The 22505-nt window shown below is 43.8% G+C and overlaps 1 protein-coding gene across 1 annotated transcript in view; it reads right to left on the bottom strand.

Moving 5' to 3' along the window:
* The window catches only part of LOC138962441 (inositol 1,4,5-trisphosphate-gated calcium channel ITPR3-like), a 210817-nt gene that overhangs the window by 11066 nt on the left and 177246 nt on the right, over positions 1–22505 (bottom strand). The window contains exons 46-64 of the mRNA XM_070334254.1: positions 20838–20994; positions 19175–19305; positions 18435–18531; positions 17988–18038; positions 17437–17517; positions 17203–17349; positions 15945–16070; positions 14547–14696; positions 13358–13459; positions 12977–13060; positions 11385–11582; positions 10765–10870; positions 9881–9996; positions 9363–9532; positions 8145–8282; positions 7356–7517; positions 6652–6763; positions 6184–6307; positions 4946–5121 (exon numbers count right to left, since the gene is read on the bottom strand). Coding sequence (XP_070190355.1) covers positions 4946–5121; positions 6184–6307; positions 6652–6763; positions 7356–7517; positions 8145–8282; positions 9363–9532; positions 9881–9996; positions 10765–10870; positions 11385–11582; positions 12977–13060; positions 13358–13459; positions 14547–14696; positions 15945–16070; positions 17203–17349; positions 17437–17517; positions 17988–18038; positions 18435–18531; positions 19175–19305; positions 20838–20994 — 2428 coding nt within the window. The remainder of the gene's footprint in view (positions 1–4945; positions 5122–6183; positions 6308–6651; positions 6764–7355; positions 7518–8144; positions 8283–9362; positions 9533–9880; positions 9997–10764; positions 10871–11384; positions 11583–12976; positions 13061–13357; positions 13460–14546; positions 14697–15944; positions 16071–17202; positions 17350–17436; positions 17518–17987; positions 18039–18434; positions 18532–19174; positions 19306–20837; positions 20995–22505) is intronic.

The raw sequence follows: 22505 nt of genomic DNA, 5'->3' as shown, positions 1-22505 counted from the left end.
GAAAATGAGTGTGAGTATAAATCAATTCGAAAGTATGTTTCTGATCTATACAGTACATTGAACATTTAGACACCCTCTGGAAATCGTCTGGATGTGTATCCATGTTGTAGCAATTAGACTGGTTTTGCGTCTCTCAGTCAATGCAGAAAGATTAATTCCCTGCACAATTCGTAATCTTCTTGTCTCTAGCATGCAGGTGTCTGTTTATCTTACCGGTTGCACATCCACCAAAAGTTTAGATCTGGTAAAAATAGCATTAAGCCATGATTCCAGCAAACGCTGCCAATTTCATGAATTGATATCAGGGGATAGTTTGCGACTGAATAGAATAGATAACGTGACACACGCATTGTCTTACGTGTCCACAACCCTGACTACTTTTTACTCTTGCTCTTAGCTCAGCTCAGACCGTTCTGTAACTTTGTAGATCTAGCCTGTGGCGCATCTGTACTCCAGCGAATATCAGCTGGACCCAGACACACTGTTCTGCACCAATTCGTATTCGCTGCGCAGCAAAACAATGTTTACGTGTATGTGTTCTGCGCGAACTTAGAATCCGGTTTCATTCTAGAATGGACCGGGTCCAGGTTGGAATTCTAACCCTGCGCAAGTACAGGGGTGCCATTCTAGAATGAAACCCTTGAATAAAGGGGGCCGTAATGTTTGTAGGTAAGACAGAGTTGTCTTCCCTTGAATTATCTCCACCTGCACCTTCCCTTTGATAAAATAGGGCTGATTTGTCTACCCCTGAAAAAAATCCTTTGGCGATCTTGCGATGTCATGTCATGTCAAGAAAGTTGACACTCCTGAGTACGCAATAAACAAAGGCAGACCATAGCATGGGGGACTACCAGGGCGGTATTGTTTGCAGGGCAGTTGTTTTTGTGATGAGAGCCGGTTGCGGCCGCTTGCAATGTCAGCGCTGTCTCCCTCTCGGAAATGTCCGGTTTTTTGACAATTTTTTTGACAGACAGACAGACAGACAGACAGACGGTCAGACCGACTAACCGACAGACAGACCAACAGAAGGACAGAGTGAGTTATAGAGCTGTTGTCACAGGTTTAAAAAAAAGTTGACATTAACAAAAACAGAAATCAACAACAACTTTTGTCTGGTTTTATAATATTATGGGAAAAACATTGAAAGCAATTCATAGTAGTAGTACTACCACAACAAATACTCTCAAAGGGGAATATTCCATGCCTAAAAGTTTGACAGTTTTTATTTAATCTATCAGAATCCCTACCTTCCAAACTGTGATATGCCCACGTTTCAAACTCTTCATGTATATGAATAAGATTAAAAGTTACAAGCGAGATCGGCAAAACACTGTCAGTCCAGAAATTTCCGTTCGTAGCGATCAGTGCTGAGTGTCTCTCAAAATCGTAATCACTTTCAGAACATCACATCACAATCCCAATTCACGATGTCTTTGAGTAAAGTGTAAAAAAACCGAGAAAAAAACCTAACCAAACACACAATAAACAAAAACAAACAGAAAATCCAGTTACAAGCGAGATCAGCAAAACACTGTCAGTCCGGAAATTTCCGTTCGTAGCGATCAGTGCTGAGTGTCTCTCAAAAACGGTAATCACTTTCAGAACATCACAATCCCAATTCACGATGTCTTTGAGTAAAGTGTAAAAAACCCGGAAAAAAACCCCAACCAAACACACAAAAAACAAAAACAAACAGAAAATCCACATTTGTGGCTTTGGCTGTGTGATAGTCTAACTGAAATGACTATTCCAACTTGGACCCAAATTCCAACCTTGCGCAGGGCCGATTCTAGAATGGACCAGCAACAAGGGTTTCATTCTAGAATGGCACCCCTGTACTTGCGCAGGGTTAGAATTCCAACCTGGACCCGGTCCATTCTAGAATGAAACCGGATTCTAAGAACGCGCAGAACATATGCATGAAAATAGAAGCATGTACTCTGACCTTCAACGCATTCCTTCTTGTGAGATAATCCGCTGTTCGTATGTCGCCTCGGAGTTTCGATGGCTCGTCGACTGTACCAGCCTCGCGTAATACTCCCCTTTCCGGACTTTTATGAAGGGAAGACACTGCCAGTGGTCAAAACATTTGTTTCAGGGATGAAACGCCAACTTTTGTGCTGCAGAAAAATTGCGAAATCTGTGTCCAGAAAGTGCCCGACACTTTGAAATCTGCACGCTTGTGCTGCACACATCTCTTCCATTTCCACAAGAGACTCAGAGTTTTGTGAGGGAAAGTGTGCTATGAAATGCCTGGGAACATTGACGAGTTGTTGCTGTTTGCGGCTGCCCTCCACCGAGGCATTCTTTTCGGGCATACAGTGGTGACTTTTCTGTGTGAAAATCAAGCTGGTACTAGTGGTAGAATCAACACAATAACTTGTGACGTCACAGTGTACCAACGTCACAGTGTACCAAAAATCACGTGACCACTACTTGACCCCAGGCGACTTGTCTTGGTTAGCCCCGCAACACTAAATCTGCAACTACAACAACAACAATTTTTTTTCAATTTTTAAAATATTTTTCCAGAGATGTTTGTAACATTTGGCATTCGATTTTCAAGTTTTGGGGGATATTTAAAAACCTTGGACTTTTCCTTTAAGTTATTGAGACATCCCAGTGCACTAAGGGATTTATAGAGCAAATCGAGAAAATTCATTATTGAACGAAGCGCATAGCGCTGAGTTCAATAATTATTTTCGAGATTTGCTCTATAAATCCCTTAGTGCACTGGGATTGTTTCAATAACGATATTGTCAGTACCGCCATAGAAAAAAGAAGATTCCAAACGCACATTTTGCAATGCGCATTTGAATAGGCATAACTGTGTGGTCAGGTCGTGCACAGTAAAGATCTACTTTTGTGTGGGGTGTCTCAAGTGTGTCGTGCTTTCGTCACACGCATTTTAATTTCTGTTGGTAAATTCCAGTGTAGCGTTAATCTGAACAGTGATGATCTTTCAGAGAGACCTCATTTGAACTCGGAGAAAGGCTCTTCATTATTTGCGATTCGAAACCTCCAGTCGAGCTTCGACGGATTGACTATGCGGAGTGACTCCCCTTGAATTGACTCAAAGCGGGACTCGACGGTTCGCACATTTTCAAAACAAATGTGGCATATTTCTCGAGTTCTATCTTCACTCATCGGGGAGTCTGATACTAAATATGAACGGTAAGAATGCTCTGAACCCTACACGTATTATATCCCCATCGTTTTTTCGTTCACATTTGCCCAACATGTTAATTTGCTGAGCGGGGTTAATGTCGTCTGCTAGGCTACCTGCCAACCTGGGCAATGGAACGACTGCAGTCTGCACTGAGTCTGTACGCATAAGGCAGGCTGCTAATAAATCTTATATATGGTAAGAACGTTCTGAACCTTACACGTTTTCGATTACGATTGTTCTTGCTTTGAAATAATAATTCTGAAACCATTCATTTACTGAACTGATGTAGTCGTATTTCTGTGTTGTCTGCTACAGAATCGATCGAGTCAGTCTTCCAAACTGGTCTTGCTGGTACGTTATCGGAATAACACTTGTGTTTTCTGTTAGCCGCTGGGAATTTTATACTAACTCATCATTTGGTAATGTGGATGATAAGCTACATGCCACTAACACGGCATATGAGAAGAATCTATGCAATTCGGCGAAAATTAGATGAAACACAGCGGCTTCTATTTTTTTTAGATCACTGGCACTGGCACAGGCACATGCAATCTGTCAGAAAAAAAACCACTTCTGCTTTAATTGAGAAGCAGGGAATTTATGGTCATTTGGTATTGTGGAGAATATAAGCTACATGTCATTAATTAATTCTGAGGATGAGAGCACAGTCTTGCTTAGGCAAAGGGCGCAAGAATACGCTCTGTGGAAAAGTTAGCGCACTCTTGGAGTGCGCTAACAGTTTTAGCGCATCGCCATTAGCCAATCAACTGGTTCACATCAGTCATGTGACACCAGTACTTACTGACAATTATTATTATTATTATTATTATTATTATTATTATTATTATTATTATCATTATTACATAAATCAGAGTTGGGAAAAACAAAGCTGGGCGATAACTTGTCTTTTTATTGTTTATAAGGCCTACTTACTCAGTTAGGTTATGTACACGAATGGGATCATCGGAGACATACAAGTAAAGGTATACCATCAGCATGGCTGAACGGTCATAACAGAGGGAGAGACAGAGACAGAGAGAAAGAGAGAGTGTGTGAGACAGAAAGAGAGAGAGAGAGAGAGAGAGAGAGAGAGAGAGAGAGAGAGAGAGAGAGAGAGAGAGAGGGGAGAGAGATAGACAGAGACAAAGAGAGAGAGAGAGAGAGGGAGAGAGTGAGAGAGAGAGAAGAGAGAAGAGAGAGAGAGAGAGAGAGAGAGAGAGAGAGAGAGAGAGAGAGAGAGAGAGAGAGAGAGAGAGAGAGAGAGAGGGAAAGAGAAACACAGACACAGACAAATATAGACAGACATACAGACAGCCGAACACGGACAAAAAGACAGACAGATGGAAGACAGACAGACAGAAAGACAAACAGCCGGAGAAAGAAAGAGGAACAAGTCACCAAAGAGACCGTGTCGGATGACAGTGATGGTACACTGCCACAGGATGTTGCAGTACAGATAGTCAAGACAACAGGACGACATACCTCGAACAGATCTCCAATAAGACCGTGTCGGATGACAGTGATGGTACACTGCCACAGGGTGTTGCTGTACATGTAGTCAAGACAACAAGACAACATACCTCGAACAGGTCACCAATGAGACCGTATCTGATGATAGTGATGGTACACTGCCACAGGGTGTTGTTGTACACGTAGTCAAGACAACAAGACAACATACCTCGAACAGGTCTCCAATAAGACCGTATCTGATGACAGTGATGGTACACTGCCACAGGGTGTAGCAGTACATGTAGTCAAGACAACAAGACAACATACCTCGAACAAGTCACCAATGAGACCGTATCGGATGACAGTGATGGTACACTGCCACAGGGTGTTGCAGTACAGGTAGTCCGCGGGGTCGAACATGCTCCTCATGAGGGCGAAGCCGATGATGCCGTACAGGTAGAACACCACCAGCCCCAGCACCGCCACCCACAGCAACGACTTGCCTGACAACAACAACAACGTCAGCATACATGTAAAACTATATTCAAAATTCGGTATCAGAGCTAGATAAAATATATAATACTAGATGATTACCCGCTTCGCTGGGTACCGGCTTCGCCGGGAAGAAGTAGAGCCGAATACCAGGCTGAGCCTGGGACCCGGCTTTGCCGGGTGTACGCCGGCTTTGCCGGCGCACGAAGGAAAGGAGATAAACGCGCAAAACACTGGAGACCTTCTAAAAATAGTAACGTGCAGTGACCTTCTAAAAATAGTAATGTAGTAACGGGAATATGGATTGACGCCACACGGAGGAAGGGAGATAATCGCGGCTGAAAACACTGGAGAAGATAAGGAAGAGTTACTGGTAGTGGATCCCGACAACAACAAAACAAAACAAAACAAAAAAATATCGGTTCAGCGCGCACAGCGCTGCGCGCTGAGAGCACGTGTTGAAATATCTCATCGATGAGGTTGTGTCCGGGGTGTAGCTGAATACGGTGTCCAAATTTGAAAAAGATCCACCGAGAACTTTGGCCGTGCATCGCGAACAGACAGACAGACAGACAGACAGACAGACAGACACTAGTCGTATAGATATATAGATAATTTTTGTTTACACTTGTTTCAACACACTCGGAAAACATCACAGACACAATATCAGCGAAGTCGATTTTTTTGGGTCAATCGCTGTTGTATGTTTTTAAGACTGTCCTTAATTGAGCCTGAAGTCGACTTCGCGAAGTCTTGGTGGTTTTTTTTAAACCGAAAATGTCATCGCCAAAGCATTGCGCAGCCAGCTTCGTGACGATGACTTCGCGAAGTCGACTTCGCTCAATTACTTTGAGGCTATTTGGTCATAGCACGATAAAGTTCTTTAACACAGATGGGCTGGGTCTTCAAACACAAGAGTTGTGCATGCAGTTGTGCTATAAATACCTAAGTACTCAAGGAAGACAACCTCTGCGGGGCTGCCGTGATAAGGGGGAACTACTGTGTTACCCTGCCACATATCATACAGCCCATGTAAATTCGCAATACACTGAAGAAGTAACTGAGGTATGTACCGTTCTGCGTCACAGCCTTGATGACGCCAGAAAGGAGCTGGTTGTTGTTGACGATGTTCAGAAGATGGAAGGCAAAGAAATAGCCGTTGGAGAATGTCCCACCGACAGAAAGAGCCAGAAACATCTGAAACACACACAAAGATAACCATGCCTACACTCAGAAATACATTAAAGGAACAATATGATAACGGACAAAGTTGTATATGTACAGAATGCAACTTATTAACGCATTCTGGGTGATCTTGGCTGAGGTTGGCTATGCTCTTTTCTTTAGAATTAGTTTGTAAGTGCACATCGGTTCTGATCGTTTTGACATATTATGTTATATATATTATAAAACACAAGGAAACTTTGATCCGCAAAAGCTAATCTTGCATTTAATTTTGAGCTTTCATAAAACAATTCCGTGTAAAACATTCGATACCGTAGCACTGTGCGAACATGCGCCACGCGCACAACACTACTTACCAGGTAGAAGAAAGTGGTCAAGCTGAAGAACTGAGCGTCCAGTTTGGACACGTGTTTCTTCTTCCGGTTATCGTCCTCATCATCGTCCCGGTTTTTGCGAAACGACAACTTTCTGTCAAACAATATCAAAATAAATAATTCAAACAAGGCCACATGACACACATCTTTTGTAGACTCGGTAGCTTTTGATTTTAGAATATGTAAATTTTAATCAAAATCGTAAGAAAATGTAGTGCAGGGAATCCAACGTCAACAAGTATCGAAACAGCGCGATGATTTTATCCATGAAATGTCAATTTTCCGTTGGTGTTGCAAAAACATATTTTGAACTATCTTTCCTCGTTATTAAATCTTTGCAACCGATTCAAAGCGAGAGAGAGAGAGAGAGAGAGAGAGAGAGTGAGAGATAGAGAGAGTGAGAGACAGACAGACAGACAGACAGACAGAGACTGATTGCATGACTAACGTGCTGGCTGAACGTTTTTTTGTAAGGAGGAAGAGAGAGCTTTCTTTCTTTCTTTCTTTATTTGGTGTTTAACGTCGTTTTCAACCGTTCAAGGTTATATCGCGACAGGAAGAGAGAGCGAGAGAGCGTGATTGACAGACAGACAGATAGATAGGTACAAAGCCAGTCAGACAAGCAGCAAGACAACCAGCAAGCAATTAGACACATAATACACAGTCGCGATACACGAAACACTGACTTGCACATAGTGGCGAACTCGCCAAACTTGGGCAGGCGGGGATGGTTGCAGACGAAGTAGCTGATGACCACCAGCAGACACAGCACGTTGTGAGCCCCGCCCATCACCTGTAGTGCAATGTAGTAGTCCTCCTTAGGCAAGTTGATGATGTCGGGCGAAGGACTGGAAAAACAAACAAACAAAAAACAACTTTTTTTAAAACGTGAAAAAAAACCCCATCTAGCAACTCGCTCTGGGTGGATTTCCAGAGATATCATTATTACGCAAATACGTCACTAAGCATCACGTTTTCAATAATCGTGAACACACACACACACACACACACACACACACACACACACACACACACACACACACACTCACCCTTCACACACACACACACCTTCACACACACACACACACACATACACGCACGCACACACGCACGCACACACGCACGCACGCACACACACACACACACTCACTCTCTCTCACACACACACACACACACACACACACACACACGCACGCACGCACGCACGCACGCACACACACACACACACACACACACACACACACACACACACACACACACATGCGCGCACGCATATAATACATGAGACATAAGACACAAGACATAAGATTTTATATTATGACCAGCACACTAGGAATATTGCTTGGCTTGCGTACACACACACACACGCACGCACGCATGCACGTACGAACCCACACACACACACACACACGCCCACACATACCCACCCCCTCCCCCACCCCACACACCAAACGCGTGTAAGAGAGAAGACTCACTCTTGCAGAATGGAAGGAATGCCGGTTTGGTTGGTCATGATACCATCAGTATCTAGCGAACCTTTGGCCTTCCACGTGACCAGCATGAGGATGTTGATGGCGAAACTCAGCACGGTCACCAGGTGGTTCCAGAGTAACCTGCCCATAAGGGTTGAAGATGACTCTCTGTCTCCCCCTGTCTGTGTGTATGTTAGTGATAATGTATTATTGAGCAATTTGCTTTATGTAGTGCGTGTGTGTGCGGCCCATGCGTGTGTTTGTGATAATGTTTTTTGTTTTTTTAGAGCAGGGCCGGACCAAATGGGTTGTAAGGGGGAGGGTTCCTCCTTTTTTGGGGGGGCAAATCAGCGAAGTGGCGAAGCCACAAGCGCGCGCCTGCAAGGCAGGCGCGCGAACTAGGGGGGTCCGGGGGTATGCTCCCCCGGAAAATTTTTTGAAAAACGGTTAAAATCTGTGCAATCTGGTGCATTCTGGGCCTTGTTTTGAGGGTTAAGGCCTGTCAGTGTGAGTTGGTGGGGGGGGGGGGGGGGGTACCTTTTTCTCATCGGATTTCACATTGAATAAAATTTGTTAGAGACACACACAAAATTTATTTAAAAAAAACAAAAACAAACAAAAAAAAACCCACTCAAAGCAAGGTACATGCTTTTTCCAGGGGTGGGGTTCCGGAACCCCTGGAACCCCCCCCCTGGGTCCGGCCCTGTAGAGCAATGTGTTATTCATTGATATGTGTGTGATTGCACGTTAAATGATGTTATGTTGTCGTAGGATTTTGATTGTACAGCGCTTTGAGCAGTGTTAAACCCTGGATACATGCGCTATAGAAATATTATGCATTGTTATTATTATTATGCGTTCCTCTTTCTGCAAGTGTTTTTTGCAGAAAAAAAAATCCGCACCGTCTTGGCGACTGTTCTATCATCTCCTCTCTGTGGAGTGCTCATTCCCAGATATCCCTACCCTTCTCTTTTCTGTTCGGATATTTTTAATCAAGATTACTGTGGTTTTGCGCTATATAAGCTGTCATTATTATTATAATTAAAAGACCTGAATAAGATTCTACATCGATTGATCAAACCAAGGCGTCTCTTCTTGACATTCTCAGGGGTGGGAGTTCTTCCGTCCCAGGAAGAATTTTGGCACCTTTTTTTAAAAAAAACATTTTGTATACCTTATTTTGTTAAAGGCACGGAAAGCCTTATATACATATACACTGACCATCCCTTGGTGAGGAGAATGGCCACGGGGTTCCTGAGGATTCTCTGTTGGTAGGCGATGTCCTTCATGATGTCCTTAGTCCAATCCATCAGGTCCCTGATCTTGTTGCTAGGCGACGACCGGTCCACGCTCCATTTCAACTTCTCCTTCACTTCTTCGCGCAACACCCTCTGCATACAGGGAGTGACATAATTATGTGACAGCATTCGGAAAAAAAGTACAACACACTTCAGATTTATTATTTTGCTTACAGTTTTGTATCACCGTTCGCAGTTTCTGTAAATCCTGTACCTCATGAGTTGGTGGTGGGCACTTCTGCATTCAGAAGCTTAAAATGACTAAACAAAAACAAGAAAGATAGATCTGGTAAACAAAGGGAAGTCAGCGCGCTAAATGCATACGACGTGTGTATTGGAGTAAGCGAGAGTTATGCGGAACCTGTCTCCTAGCACCTGACGAACAAGCGACTTTTATCCTAAAAAAAGTAAGAAAGATGAAATGAAGCTTTTGACCCTGACCTTGTTTTTGACCCGGTAGTTGACCTTTTGCAGCACATCATCCTTGACAATTTCAATAGCCATGGCGTTCTTCTTGTAGAAGTTGAACGCCTTTGCCTGCAGCGGTGTCATGCGAACTAAAACGAAAATACAAACAATGTTAAGTTTTGACTGAATGTAAAAATAAATAGAAGTATATTTATACAATGCAAAACATTTCAAAAACAATCAACTAGAACCCTATATATACATATATCGAAATAAAAGATTCAGGAAGAAAGACTAGAGATGCTGTTTAACGAGCTGTGTTTTGAGGGCAGGTTTGAAAGAAGGAAGTGAATGACGGACAGTTCCTGTGATGTTGTTCCAGATGGGAGAGCAGCAACAGAGAAGGCACGCACGTTCGCGGTAAGTTTTTGTGTGGACTTGGATGCGGAAGACAAGGCTGTCGGAGGATGAGCTTAGGGTTCGAGTGGGTTTCTACATGTTGAGGTGTTCAGAGATTATATGAGGGACCAGTAGAGGACACATCAACAAAGCAAAGGCAAAAGACCTTGTATTGGAAACGTACGTGCGTCTGCCTGAAGCCAATGCAGTTGTCTGGAGCGGGGCTTGATGCTTTAGGTAAGTGTAAGGTTTTCAGTCTCACAAGGAAAGATGCAGACAGCTGGATTCGTTTAGAACTTTTATGAAAATCCAAACACAGATAGACTGCTAACTTTCCAAAATTCAATCAAAATGAATTATTGTGATTTTTGTTGTTGATTTAGAACTTTTACTCATGACTTTCTTTAGATGCAGGTATATAGCAATGTAGAGGAAGTGTCATATAAATGCAAACAACACAATATATATTTTATCTCCAGTAAGGCCCAAAGTACTTGAGAACAAAATGAAGTACTCACGGTAGTCAATGAGCTTTGGGTCGATGTCACACATGCGAGCTAGAAGCATGAAGAGACTGAAGCCAACGTCCATGTAGGCATCTGCGTTCTCGTGCTTCTCCTTTTTCTGCACACGTGCACAGACCGGGAATGCAGTAAGCGAGTGTAATAAAAAGCACAGTCATGTGGCGTTAGCCAATATGTTCCGGTATTCTGCTGCTTGGAGTTTGAAATTGCAGAATGAACAAAATCATACTTACAAGGTAAATTTTGTGAGTGTGTGTGATAGTGTGTGTATGTGTGTGTGTGTGTGTGTGTGTGTGTGTGTGTGTGTGTGTGTGTGTGTGTGTGTGTGTGTGTTTGTTTGCGTGCGTGCGTGCGTGCGTGCGTGTGTGTGCGTGTGCGTCCTTGTTCCAGTATATGATCGCGCATGGCAAATCAAAACAGAGAAACGATTCCATGTTCCTGGGCTAAATAGAAGTTCAGATGAAAAGTGGCGGGTGTATAAACTGACAAACTTTGAGCACAAATGACTTCACTGGGGAGCATAAAAGAAGATGAAATTCGGGTTCCTTAGCCCAAAGTTGAAAACAACAGAAAAAAGTCTCCCCCCCCCCATCCCCCAACATCTTGTTACTCACCCTGACACCGGCCAGTATGTTCCCCTTCAGCGACCTGAGGGCGGAAGAGGAGCCCGTGGGAGGCTGGGTGAGGCCGGGGATCTGGGGTTCTCCGATAGCCTTCAGCTCCTCGATCTTCTGCTTGTCCGGCTGGTGCATCTCGTAGCACTCCGCTAGCAGTGCTAACACCACCTTCTTATCCAGAGTGTCCTTCACCTCCTGTAGAATAAACAGAAGGGTTAAGAGAAATATACACTGCTTCAGTGCTCGTCTGGCTGGTCCAGAGTTCTAGATCCACGACGTATAGCTAAAATCACGTGTACCTGTACGCGTACCCATCAATTAGATCGTCTGCTTCGCGTTGTGCAGTTCTAGATTGGGAGAATCTGGACCAAGGGTATAGAACGTGTGACGTCATAGCTACACGTACAGGTACAGATGCAGCTAGATACACGTCTTGGCTACACGTTGTGGACCTAGATCTCTTTAATGCATCTCGTAGCACTCCGCCAACAGTTACCAGCACCGTGCATCCTTATTGTCCAGAGTGTCCTTCACCTCCTGTGCAGTGAACACAGCGAGTTAACGGCAGGATCATCACTATCAGCTTGTAGCTTGTTGTCGATGGTAAATATGCTGATTATGTTTTGTATCAATTTATTGCTGAAATAAAACACCGTTGAAACCAAAGGCACAGTCCTCCACATGAAAACAGATGATCGATCCTTCACACCTGAACACATAACACAGAATAATGGCATGGGCGCTTTTTTATGTGTACAGAATGGGATTCTTTTAAGAGTTAATTTCTCAATTGACTCGAGGGGCAATGTGCAAAATTAATTTATACAAAAACCTACTCTGCACACTTTTCGTTTTGTCTATTCTGAAGCTTGGTTTTCCTTGATTTCGATTATGATTCTGAGAGTTCCGTACATAGTACATCAGCATTGTTATGGCCGACATCATGATTTTAAGTGTGATTTCCCACCTGTCTTGGGCACGTAATAAAAGCGATCGTTTTCAAGTGTTCCAATCCTTTTCTTTTATTATTATATCAAGTTTAAATTGAATAAAATCTCATAGAAAATATAATATAATGATAGTAAATAAAGTTAAAAAATAAATAAATAAAGAAATGATATTCGTTTTGTGAGCCCACATGTCTCGGAGAGAAACTGATACCCCCACAAAAAAAATCAATAAAAACTATCCTGTTTTGTTTGTTTGTTCGTTCATGGGCTGAAACTCCCACGGCTTTTACGTGTATGACCGTTTTTACCCCGCCATTTAGGCAGTCATACTCCGCTTTCGTAGGAAGCATGCTGGGTATTTTCGTGTTTCTATAACCCACCGAACTCTGACATGGATTACAGGATCTTTTTCGTGCGCACTTGGTCTTGTGCTTGCGTGTACACACGCTGGTGTTCGGACACCGAGGAGAGTCTGCACACAAAGTTGACTCTGAGAAATAAATCTCTCGCCAAACGTGGGGACGAACTCACGCTGACAGCGGCCAACTGGATACAAATCCAGCGCGCTACCGACTGAGCTACATCCCCGCCCTGTATCCTGTTTAAACTAAAACAAAAGACAGGACGGTGAAGTCTTACCAGGGCAACCTCTGTAGCCCCCGGCCCGTTTTCCTCGATGAGAGACATGACTAGGTTAGCAATACTCATCCGTAGCTCTAGGATCTGAAACACACAAACAGGCACCTCAGGACTGAGCAACACACACACACACACACACACACACACGCGCGCGCACGCACGAACGTTCGCACTCACGCACGCACGCACGGACACACACACACACACACACATGTACCCCCAACACACACAATAACGCAGGTCTTAGGTCTGAGAAACACGCACGCACACACGCACACACGCACGCACGCACGCACGCACACACAACCACACACACACACACACACACACCACACACTCCCCCCCCCTATACCGCTGGAATTAAAATGAAAAGAAACCAACCTTTTCCGTGGAGCAGTCCGCGAAGTCCCCAGCACGCATGATGAAGTTGATGTAGTCGATGATCTTGTTGTCGTAGATGACAATACGGTTGTCCTGATTCCCCTGCTCAAAGATAACACGAGTGTCATACAGTGAAAGCCCCTTTTTACGTCCGTCAAAAATCTAAGACATTGAGGTCTTATTTAGGATGGAGTCTTAAAATGGGGCATAAATTAACAGAGGTTATCAACAGAACGTCTGTAAAAGGGGAAGGTTTTATTTTTTATTATTACATTTATTTATTTTTTTTTTGTTGTTGTTGGGGGGGGGGGGGGTCTCAAAAGGAAGGTTGCACTGTATTTAGAGCCAGTTACGAGCAACTATCAGACAACTACATCTGCAGCGATTTTGCTATGTACCTTGTTCTAGGTAGTCCTCGCGGTCATGGTTTACCCCACTGTCAAAAAGTTCCGCAATAGACGATTTTCGAATATAACTCCGTCGGGTTTGTATGAGTTGTTAAAGAGTGATTACCCTTGCTTTTTCTCTGACAATTAACTTCACATGTGCTCATGTCCACGTGTTTCCAACACACCCCTCGCTAGTGATTGGCCCCTCCAATGTGTGTCCGTGTAAAAAGCAAGGGCATGTACTCTTTCACAACAGACAAACCCGACAGAGTTATTTTTGGAATTCGTCTATTCTGCTCCAACAAAGTTTCCTATATCTAGTCCTCGATGTCATACGTTTTGAACCCGAAGGGTTGCAACTGCAAGCACTGAAGCACAGCATGTCAAGTATGTAAATATTGCTTTGGTCGTGCCCAAGAAAGGTGTCTCAAATCCAAGGAAGCTGTTGCAAACTACTAAACTTTTCAGACGGAGAGAACCGTGGCAGGGTGTTGACAATGCGGCAAATCCTGATGAAAGGGAATAATTTCGACTTTTGAAATTCGATTTTATGCTTAACATTCATTTCCATGTTCAAAGGACATAACTAGGTTACATGGGGGACTCTTCACGGAGAGAGTTAATGATGTTTGGAAATGACTGTCAGGGTTTGCAAGCGTTGTGGAAGAGTTGCGCCCCTTACCTCGGACAAACAGGAAACACGTGGTCGACCAGTTAAACCCAACGATGATGTACTTCCATTTTACCCCTTGCATGCCTATACTAATACTTTTTGAAAATCGGAATTCGGGCAAACTCACGGCAGTGAACTCGTTCATGGTCTCAAAGAGCTGAATGACGAGGTCGATGTTCCTGGCGTTGATGTTGGAGTAGACGACATTGAGGAAGCGCGTCACTTCCGCTATGATGTCAAACGACTTGACGTTGTCTGGCTGTTCGCGCAGATAGTCCTAGAAACAGCGGAAACATTCAGAATGAGTCGAAGTGGAGAGGCTGATTCTAGGGTTTGAAATACGGTTGTATTGATTTTGGTCACTGCCATGCCATTTAAAAAACAAGAAGAGCAAACGCTCGATCGAGTCACTTTCGCAGTTTTGAATGAGGCATCAGATGGACAGGAAGAAATTGCTATTCACAACACAATGAGTCACGTTCACATAAAATTTGAGCCCGGTCACTTTTATAGTTTCCGAGAAAAGCCCAACGTTAAGTTGTGTGTTGCCGAACAGAAAAGGCTAGTTATCTCCCTTGTTTTTCTGATAACGTTCGTAAAAGGCTACAGATGTAAATACTTTGATGTAAAGAATAATCCTACAAAGTTTCAATCACATCCGATGAACTTTGTCAAAGATATAAAATGTCTAATTTTTCCTTTGACGCTGACCTGTGACCTTGAAAAAGGTCAAAGGTCAACGAAACCATCGTTAAAGTGTAGAGGTCATTGGAGGTCACGACTAAACAAAATATGAGCCCGATCGCTTTGATAGTTTCCGAGATACTTTGTCAAAGATATAAAATGTCTAATTTTTCCTTTGACGCTGACCTGTGACCTTGAAAAAGGTCAAAGGTCAACGAAACCATCGTTAAAGTGTAGAGGTCATTGGAGGTCACGACTAAACAAAATATGAGCCCGATCGCTTTGATAGTTTCCGAGAAAAGTCCAACGTTAAGGTGGTGTCTACGGACGGCCGGCCGGCCGGCCGGACGGACGGCCGGCCGGCCGGCCGGACAGACTAACACTGACCGATTACATAGAGTCACTTTTTCTCAAGTGACTCAACAAAACATTAATGGGGATAAGAGTAACACATATACGCGCGCTCACGTACGCACGCTCACTCTCGCACACCCTCTCTTTCTCACTCTCACACTCTCTCTCTCTACACACACAATCTCTCTCCCTCTCTCTCTCATTCCAACACACACACACACACAGACACAGACAGTCAGACACACACACATTCACATACACCCACACATATAATCACACACACACGCGCGCGCGCAAGCACGTAGATTCACGCACACACACACACACACACTCACTAACACACACAAGCACACACAGGCACACACACATACACACACCATACACACACGCACATATATAAACACACACACAATCACAGAGTCAAAGACAACGACACAGACAGACACCCCCCCCACACACACACACAAACACCCATACACAGACTTACCTGTAGAAGTTTATTCTGTCCATCGCACATGCGAGCCATAACCTTCAGCACAAGCTCGATGTAGCCGTCGTTCCGGTATTCGAAGACAGTGGTGTCTACTGCAGAGGAGACGTCTGGTTCGGGCTCCTGTACCACAATAACAGTCACAATAACAATAACAAAACTTTATTAAAATGGAAAAATTTCTTCAACACGTCTAACCTGCCTATCAACAATTATAAATACACCTTGAAATAAGAATCCCAAGGACATTCAAAATAAGTACATAAAGCACTTACGTTATTGTATCAACAGGCGCACCTATTGCAACAAACCTTCACTCAGTGTGGCGTCAACAGATCTTATAATGTATAACAACAACAGACAAAAACTAATAAACATATTACACGAAAGAAACACACAAGCGACTTTCTGTTTTCGGAATGATGGCGCATGTGTTTTATACCAGTATTCAAACACCGAGATGTTTACTGGCGAGGAAGCGTCTTATTCCATGCTCCATAAAATAAAATAAAAACTCTTGTTTTTTGTTTGTTTGATGACTTGAGAAAAGAAAGCATTAAATGCTGACATATGGAAACAAAAGTTAAGTGAATGTGTGTACATTATTTCAGCAAGACTCACAAACGTCCGAGATCGTTTCATGTCTGTACCGATACGTCAGTGTTGGCCTAATTAGACAATTTAAAAAGAAGTTAATTTTTCGTGTGGTGTCTTCCCAAACATAAGACAACAACCACAGTCAAACCTGCCCTTTCGACCACCAGTCGAAAGCGACCACCTGCCAACAACGACCTCTCCCAAGGATCCCAGACAGGTCTTTCTTCCGTATGATTCACCTTTCAATAGCGACCACCTGTCCATAACGAACACTTTGGGTCGGTCCCTTGGTTGGTCGTTTTTGGCAGGTTTTCATTTCATTTCATTTTCTGTATTATCATAATGCTGGGAAGTTCGGGTCGCTTCCTCCCAGTGGAAAGCTAGCAGCAACAAGAGTCGCGCTACCCAGGTGTGTGCGTGTTTAGGTGTAATCAGCCACCTGCACTTATGGCAGAATGACCGAGGTCTTTTACGTGCCATTGTGGTGACACGGTGGTGGGACATGGATACCGTCTCTGAGTCTGCACATAAAGTTGACCCGTGTCCGTCCCGGCCGGGATTTAAACCCGTGACCATAAGATCTCATGTCCAGTGCTCTACCATCTGAGCTACCCGGCCCCCACCCCGGCGTGACTGTAACGCAAATTGACGTGCTGACCTCGACCTTGACGGAGATCTCGACGTCCTGCAGCTCCTGGGCATCCATGAGAGCGATGTCCTCCTTGCCCACCAGGGGCGTCTGGAACTGCACCTCCTTCTTTGCCATCCCGTTGATCTGCTTCTGATGCAACTCCTTTTCCTTCTGCTTCTTGCTGACCTTGCCCTTCTTGTCGTCCTTGAACCCCACCTTGACCTCCTTGCTGTCCACGGCCCCCGGGGTCATAGCCATGGCCTTCTTCTCGGCGTCGACCTTGGCCTTCTTCCTCTTCTTCTTGGACACGGCCTTGACACAGCTTGCCACCTGTCTTCGCGTCTTAAGAAACAAAATGGGGAATGGTTTTAAATGCAGAACATTTCAACAACAAAAATCTTAACATAAGTGTAATATAGAAAGACACGGAACTTGTATAGCACATGGACAAAGCAGTCACATTCTTTCCCACAAAAGCGTCAACCGGGTAGAATCTACAAAAAGATTATCACACAAATCAGAATTTCTGCATAATATTTTCATAACATATTTTTTCATAGTTTTTTAATTCCGTTTTTGTCCGGTCGATTTTGAGGGTACCCTTATTTGAGCGGAGGTCACGTGATCCCTGTCAAAGAAATCTTTAATCCGAAAGGTGATCCAGATAGTAAAGTAAACGGCCTTATTTGGCATAAAAAGTTTGAAATGACACGGAAAGTAATGCTTTAATCTGGGTGCAAAATTTGTCGCAATATTTGTTTGGCTAAGTTTGTAAACTGAAATAAAAGAAAAGCCAGTGCAACCTGACTCACCCATCCACTAAGTCTTTGCTGCCTCATCGCATCTTCATACGCCTGGATTTGCTGTAAACAAACAAAATAAAGTTGTTGTCATTTTCATTCACATGAACGCACAGTTAACCTTGAAACAAACAACATCATAATTATTTGTTACATCCAAACACATATGAGCCGGGGAGAAAAGGTAGAGAAAAACAACAACCGGCGTGTATCGGAAAGGTGCACGAAAATAAGAGAGTGAGAAAGAGACAGACAGAGAGAGAGAGAGAGAGAGAGAGAGAGAGAGAGAGAGAGAGAGAGAGAGAGAGAGAGAGAGAGAGAGAGAGAGAGAGAGAGAGAGAGGGAGACAGACAGACAGCAAGAAAGAGAGCGAGAGAGGGAGCAACAGAACGCATGAGCCAGCCAGCTAGCCAGCCAGCCAGCCAGTCAGACAGCCAAAGAGCGAGCTAGGGTCCGTACCTTGAGTGCCATGAGCGTGACGAGGAAAGTGCTCTGCGACTTCTTGGTGGTGGACGAGTCCTTCAGCTTCGCCTCGTGCTGGGCTTGCAGTGACCGCCTGACAGGGCAAATAGGTCATCAATGAGAGCGGTCATTCAGGCAATACACACACACACACACACACACACACGCACGCGCGCACGCACACAAACACGCGCGCACGCACACAAACACACATGCGTGCACGAACGAACGCACGCACGCACGCCCGCACATACGCACACACACACACACGCACGCACGCAAAAACGCACGCACACTCACACACATACACACAATGTGCCAACAGTCACAGATTCAGCTCGACCTCGTGCTGGACTTGCAGTTACTGCCTGGCAGGTCAATCAGGTCATAAATGGGAGCGGGTATTCAGGCAATACATACATCTACACACAAACACACACACACACAAACGCGTACGCGCACGCACACACACATGCATACACACACATGCAAACACACACACATGCATACACACACACACACACACACACATACACACACTCACGCGCTCGCAAGAATGAACCTAAGAAACAGCCAATTAACAATTTGACAAACCATCTGTAAAAATCATACACTAATGGCTCTATCAACAAGCCACTGACAGCCCAACCAACCCAACTAACTGTCAGCGAACCAACCAGTAAGCTAGTCAGTTAGTCAGACAACCAGTGAATAAGTCTTGAAAGCAAATTGAGCACGCTGAGAAAACTGAATCAAAAAAGCTGACTGACTTTTCTTTGATGGAATTGGTGGATAGCGCCATGCGGTCTCTGACGGCCATGAAGAACACTTCTTCCCGCGTGGAGAAAAAGTACGACAGCATGGATTGCTGCAACAGGCAAAGATATTCATACATTTACTTTCCATATAGCCTCGAAGTCGACTTCGCGAAGTCTTACACACAAAACTGGCTGCACCAAGCTTTGGCGCTGAGTTTTCGGAAAGTCTTCGCGAAGTCTTATACACAAAACTGGCTGCACCAAGCTTTGGCGCTGAGTTTTCGGAAAGTCTTCGCGAAGTCTTATACACAAAACTGGCTGCACCAAGCTTTGGCGCTGAGTTTTCGGAAAGTCTTCTCGAAGTCGACTTCGGACTCAATAGACGATTTTCGGAAAATATTCCGTCGGGTTTGGATGGGTTGTAAAAGAGTAAATACCCCTGCCAAAACCTCGGACAAACATTGGAGGGGCCAATCATTAGCGTGCGGTGTGTCGTTGACACGTTGACAGAAGTTATTTTCGGAATTGGTCTTTTAAGGACATCCTTTATACATGTATGGGGAATACACCATGGCTTGTTGCAACATGCAGGGAAACTCATAGATTACCTTTCCATTATACATCAAGAATTATATTTGTACAGGGTGACACGAAAAAAACAGATCCCACCAAAAGTTTAATATTTTCTGAAATAATCAGCCGATTCTTTTATTTTTTCAGGTGAGCCAAGCTGAAATGATGTTCTAACAGCCCACCAAGTTTGAGCTTCAAGATGTCATGGACAACGGAGCATAAGACATTTATAGTCGAGGCCTATTTTCGGTCGAATTCTATCCACGCTGCTCAACTGGAATTCAAAAGACAGTTTGGACGTAGAGACTTTCCTGTTAAATCAGTTATCTATGGATGGAGGGATAAGTTCAGAGACCATGGGACTGTCAATAACCTCAATAGTAAAAACCCTAACAGGGGATCCCACTCTGGTCGACCTAAATCAGCAAGGACACCGAGGAATATTGATTCAGTCAGAGAGTCTGTTGTGCGCAGCCCGAGCAAATCTGTTCGCCGGCGAAAATAGGCCTCGACTATAAATGTCTTATGCTCCGTTGTCCATGACATCTTGAAGCTCAAACTTGGTGGGCTGTTAGAACATCATTTCAGCTTGGCTCACCTGAAAAAATAAAAGAATCGGCTGATTATTTCAGAAAATATTAAACTTTTGGTGGGATCTGTTTTTTTCGTGTCACCCTGTATCACTGCAACAGACAAGGATACTCAAAGGTTTACTTTCAAATTTTCATCGATAATCCTACATTTACATTTTGTTTTGTCATGTTTAAATCAAACGTTACACCAACTAGCAATTCTTGCTTTTTGATTGCAATATCACTGTGCCATTATTATACCATTAGGCCAAAAAAAAAATAGGTCTGTTTACGGTAACATAGGCCAAAAAAATAGGGTCGGTAGGTCGGGATTTTTTTTCCCCAAAAAACCATATTTTTACGTTTTTTTGGTTTTTTTTCCCCCAAATGCCAAAACAAAGTCTAGGGTCGCGCGAAAAAAATAGGGTCGGTCGGGTTACCGTAAACAGACTATTTTTTTGTGTGGCCTTATCATATTTTATTTATGATGAACTGACCTGCACTTGAGCGTTGGCGTTGAAGAGCATGATGCAGAGGAAGGCGAGGACCTCCTTGGCGATCAGGTCGTTTCTGGACGCCAGGTGGGGCAGGGACTTCTTCATGGAGCCCGACCGGTCGAACAGGTTCTGGATGTCTGTGATCACTTTTAATCCTCTGTGGTTAACGGAAAGAAAGCATCACCAATTTCAGTCTTTTTTGCATATCCTCTGGGCACTCGCCTCTATTCAAACCCTGTCCTCGACCCAAACACAAATCACACACACACCCCCCCCAAAAAAAATACACCAACAACACACACACACACACAAAACCACCACAATAACCCCTTCATAATCTTGGCCAAACTAACCAACTAGCCAACCAACCAGCTAGTCAAACAAGCAAGCATGCATCCGCCCAACCAACACTTAACAAAAGAAAACCACCCAAAAGAAGAAAAAAAGTCATTCTTCATAATCTTGGCTTCTGTGGTCCTAGAGGATCAGTCTTAAGCATTCACCCACAACACACTAAACCTACTAAAAAAAATCCACCAACCAAGCCATCAAATACAAAAGCATCCCATACTTAAATGATTTTGACCTCTGTGTTCCTGGTTGCCCAGTCTTCAGTCTCCAACAAACTCACACACCAACTTCAAAATTCCACACCAACCACACAAAACCCACAAACCCATCTACCCACAATCCAAGTCGCCAGAAACAAAGACATTCCCTACTCAGACCTGCCTACCCCAAAAATTACAAGGAGTAATGAGCCCAGCCAAAAAGAGTAATCTGGTGGTAGAAAGAGTAGTTTTTCGTTGCCAAAAGTAACGGCCATCGTTGGGTGTGACTAAAAGGAGAACCCAAAATAAAGAATATGACACTACCTTGCCTGTAGACATCCTCATTTTTCTTCCAACGGAGAAATAGTTGTTCACAATGTCTTGCAGGACACAAACATTCTTCTGCACACTTTCTGTTCATATTCAGTTGCTTCGCAAAAATAAAATGTCATTGATTTTCTCAAATTGTGAAGTCAATCAAAACGACCCTAGAACACAGCACTGGGAAACTACACTGATTGAAACAATCTAGGATGACGAAAGCAAAATATGTCATGTGGTCATACATCTCAAAAAATCAGCCTCGCACATAACCAGCGCTCCACCATTAGTGTAATCAAGAGTTTGCTGAATGAGCATAGAGTTTATTTGGAGGTAGAGGGCTTTTTCAAAGACTTGTAATAGCATGACTTAAATCTGCCAAGTTCTGCTTGGCTGTACTGCCTGGTGCCGAATGTTCCTGATCTTGATTTCAGGAGGAGCAGACTCTCCAATGTCTCATGCGAAAAATCGTACTTTCGGTTTCTTAAAAATCGTATTTCCATCGCGGAAAGCGTAGTGGCGTAGTTTGGAATAAAAATCGTAGTAAATTACGCCCAAATCGTAAGGGTAGGCAGGTCTGCCTACTTCATGATCTTGACTACTGTGGTCTTCAGCATTCACGCCAAACACACTAAGCCTACTAACAAAATCCACCGACATAGCCACCATAAACAATAAAGCAATTCCATACTTTATGGTCTTGGCCTCTGTAGTCCTGGTGGCCCTGTCTTCAGAATTCAAATTAAACCCTCACATCAACCCATCAGCCACAATCCAAGCTACCAGAAAGAAAGAC

This window comes from Littorina saxatilis, linkage group LG1 (genome assembly GCF_037325665.1).
Source record: "Littorina saxatilis isolate snail1 linkage group LG1, US_GU_Lsax_2.0, whole genome shotgun sequence".
Classification (NCBI taxonomy): Eukaryota; Metazoa; Mollusca; class Gastropoda; order Littorinimorpha; family Littorinidae; genus Littorina; species Littorina saxatilis.
The sequence above is the reverse complement of the archived record's forward strand: the minus strand, read 5'-3'. Positions and strand labels throughout refer to the sequence as shown.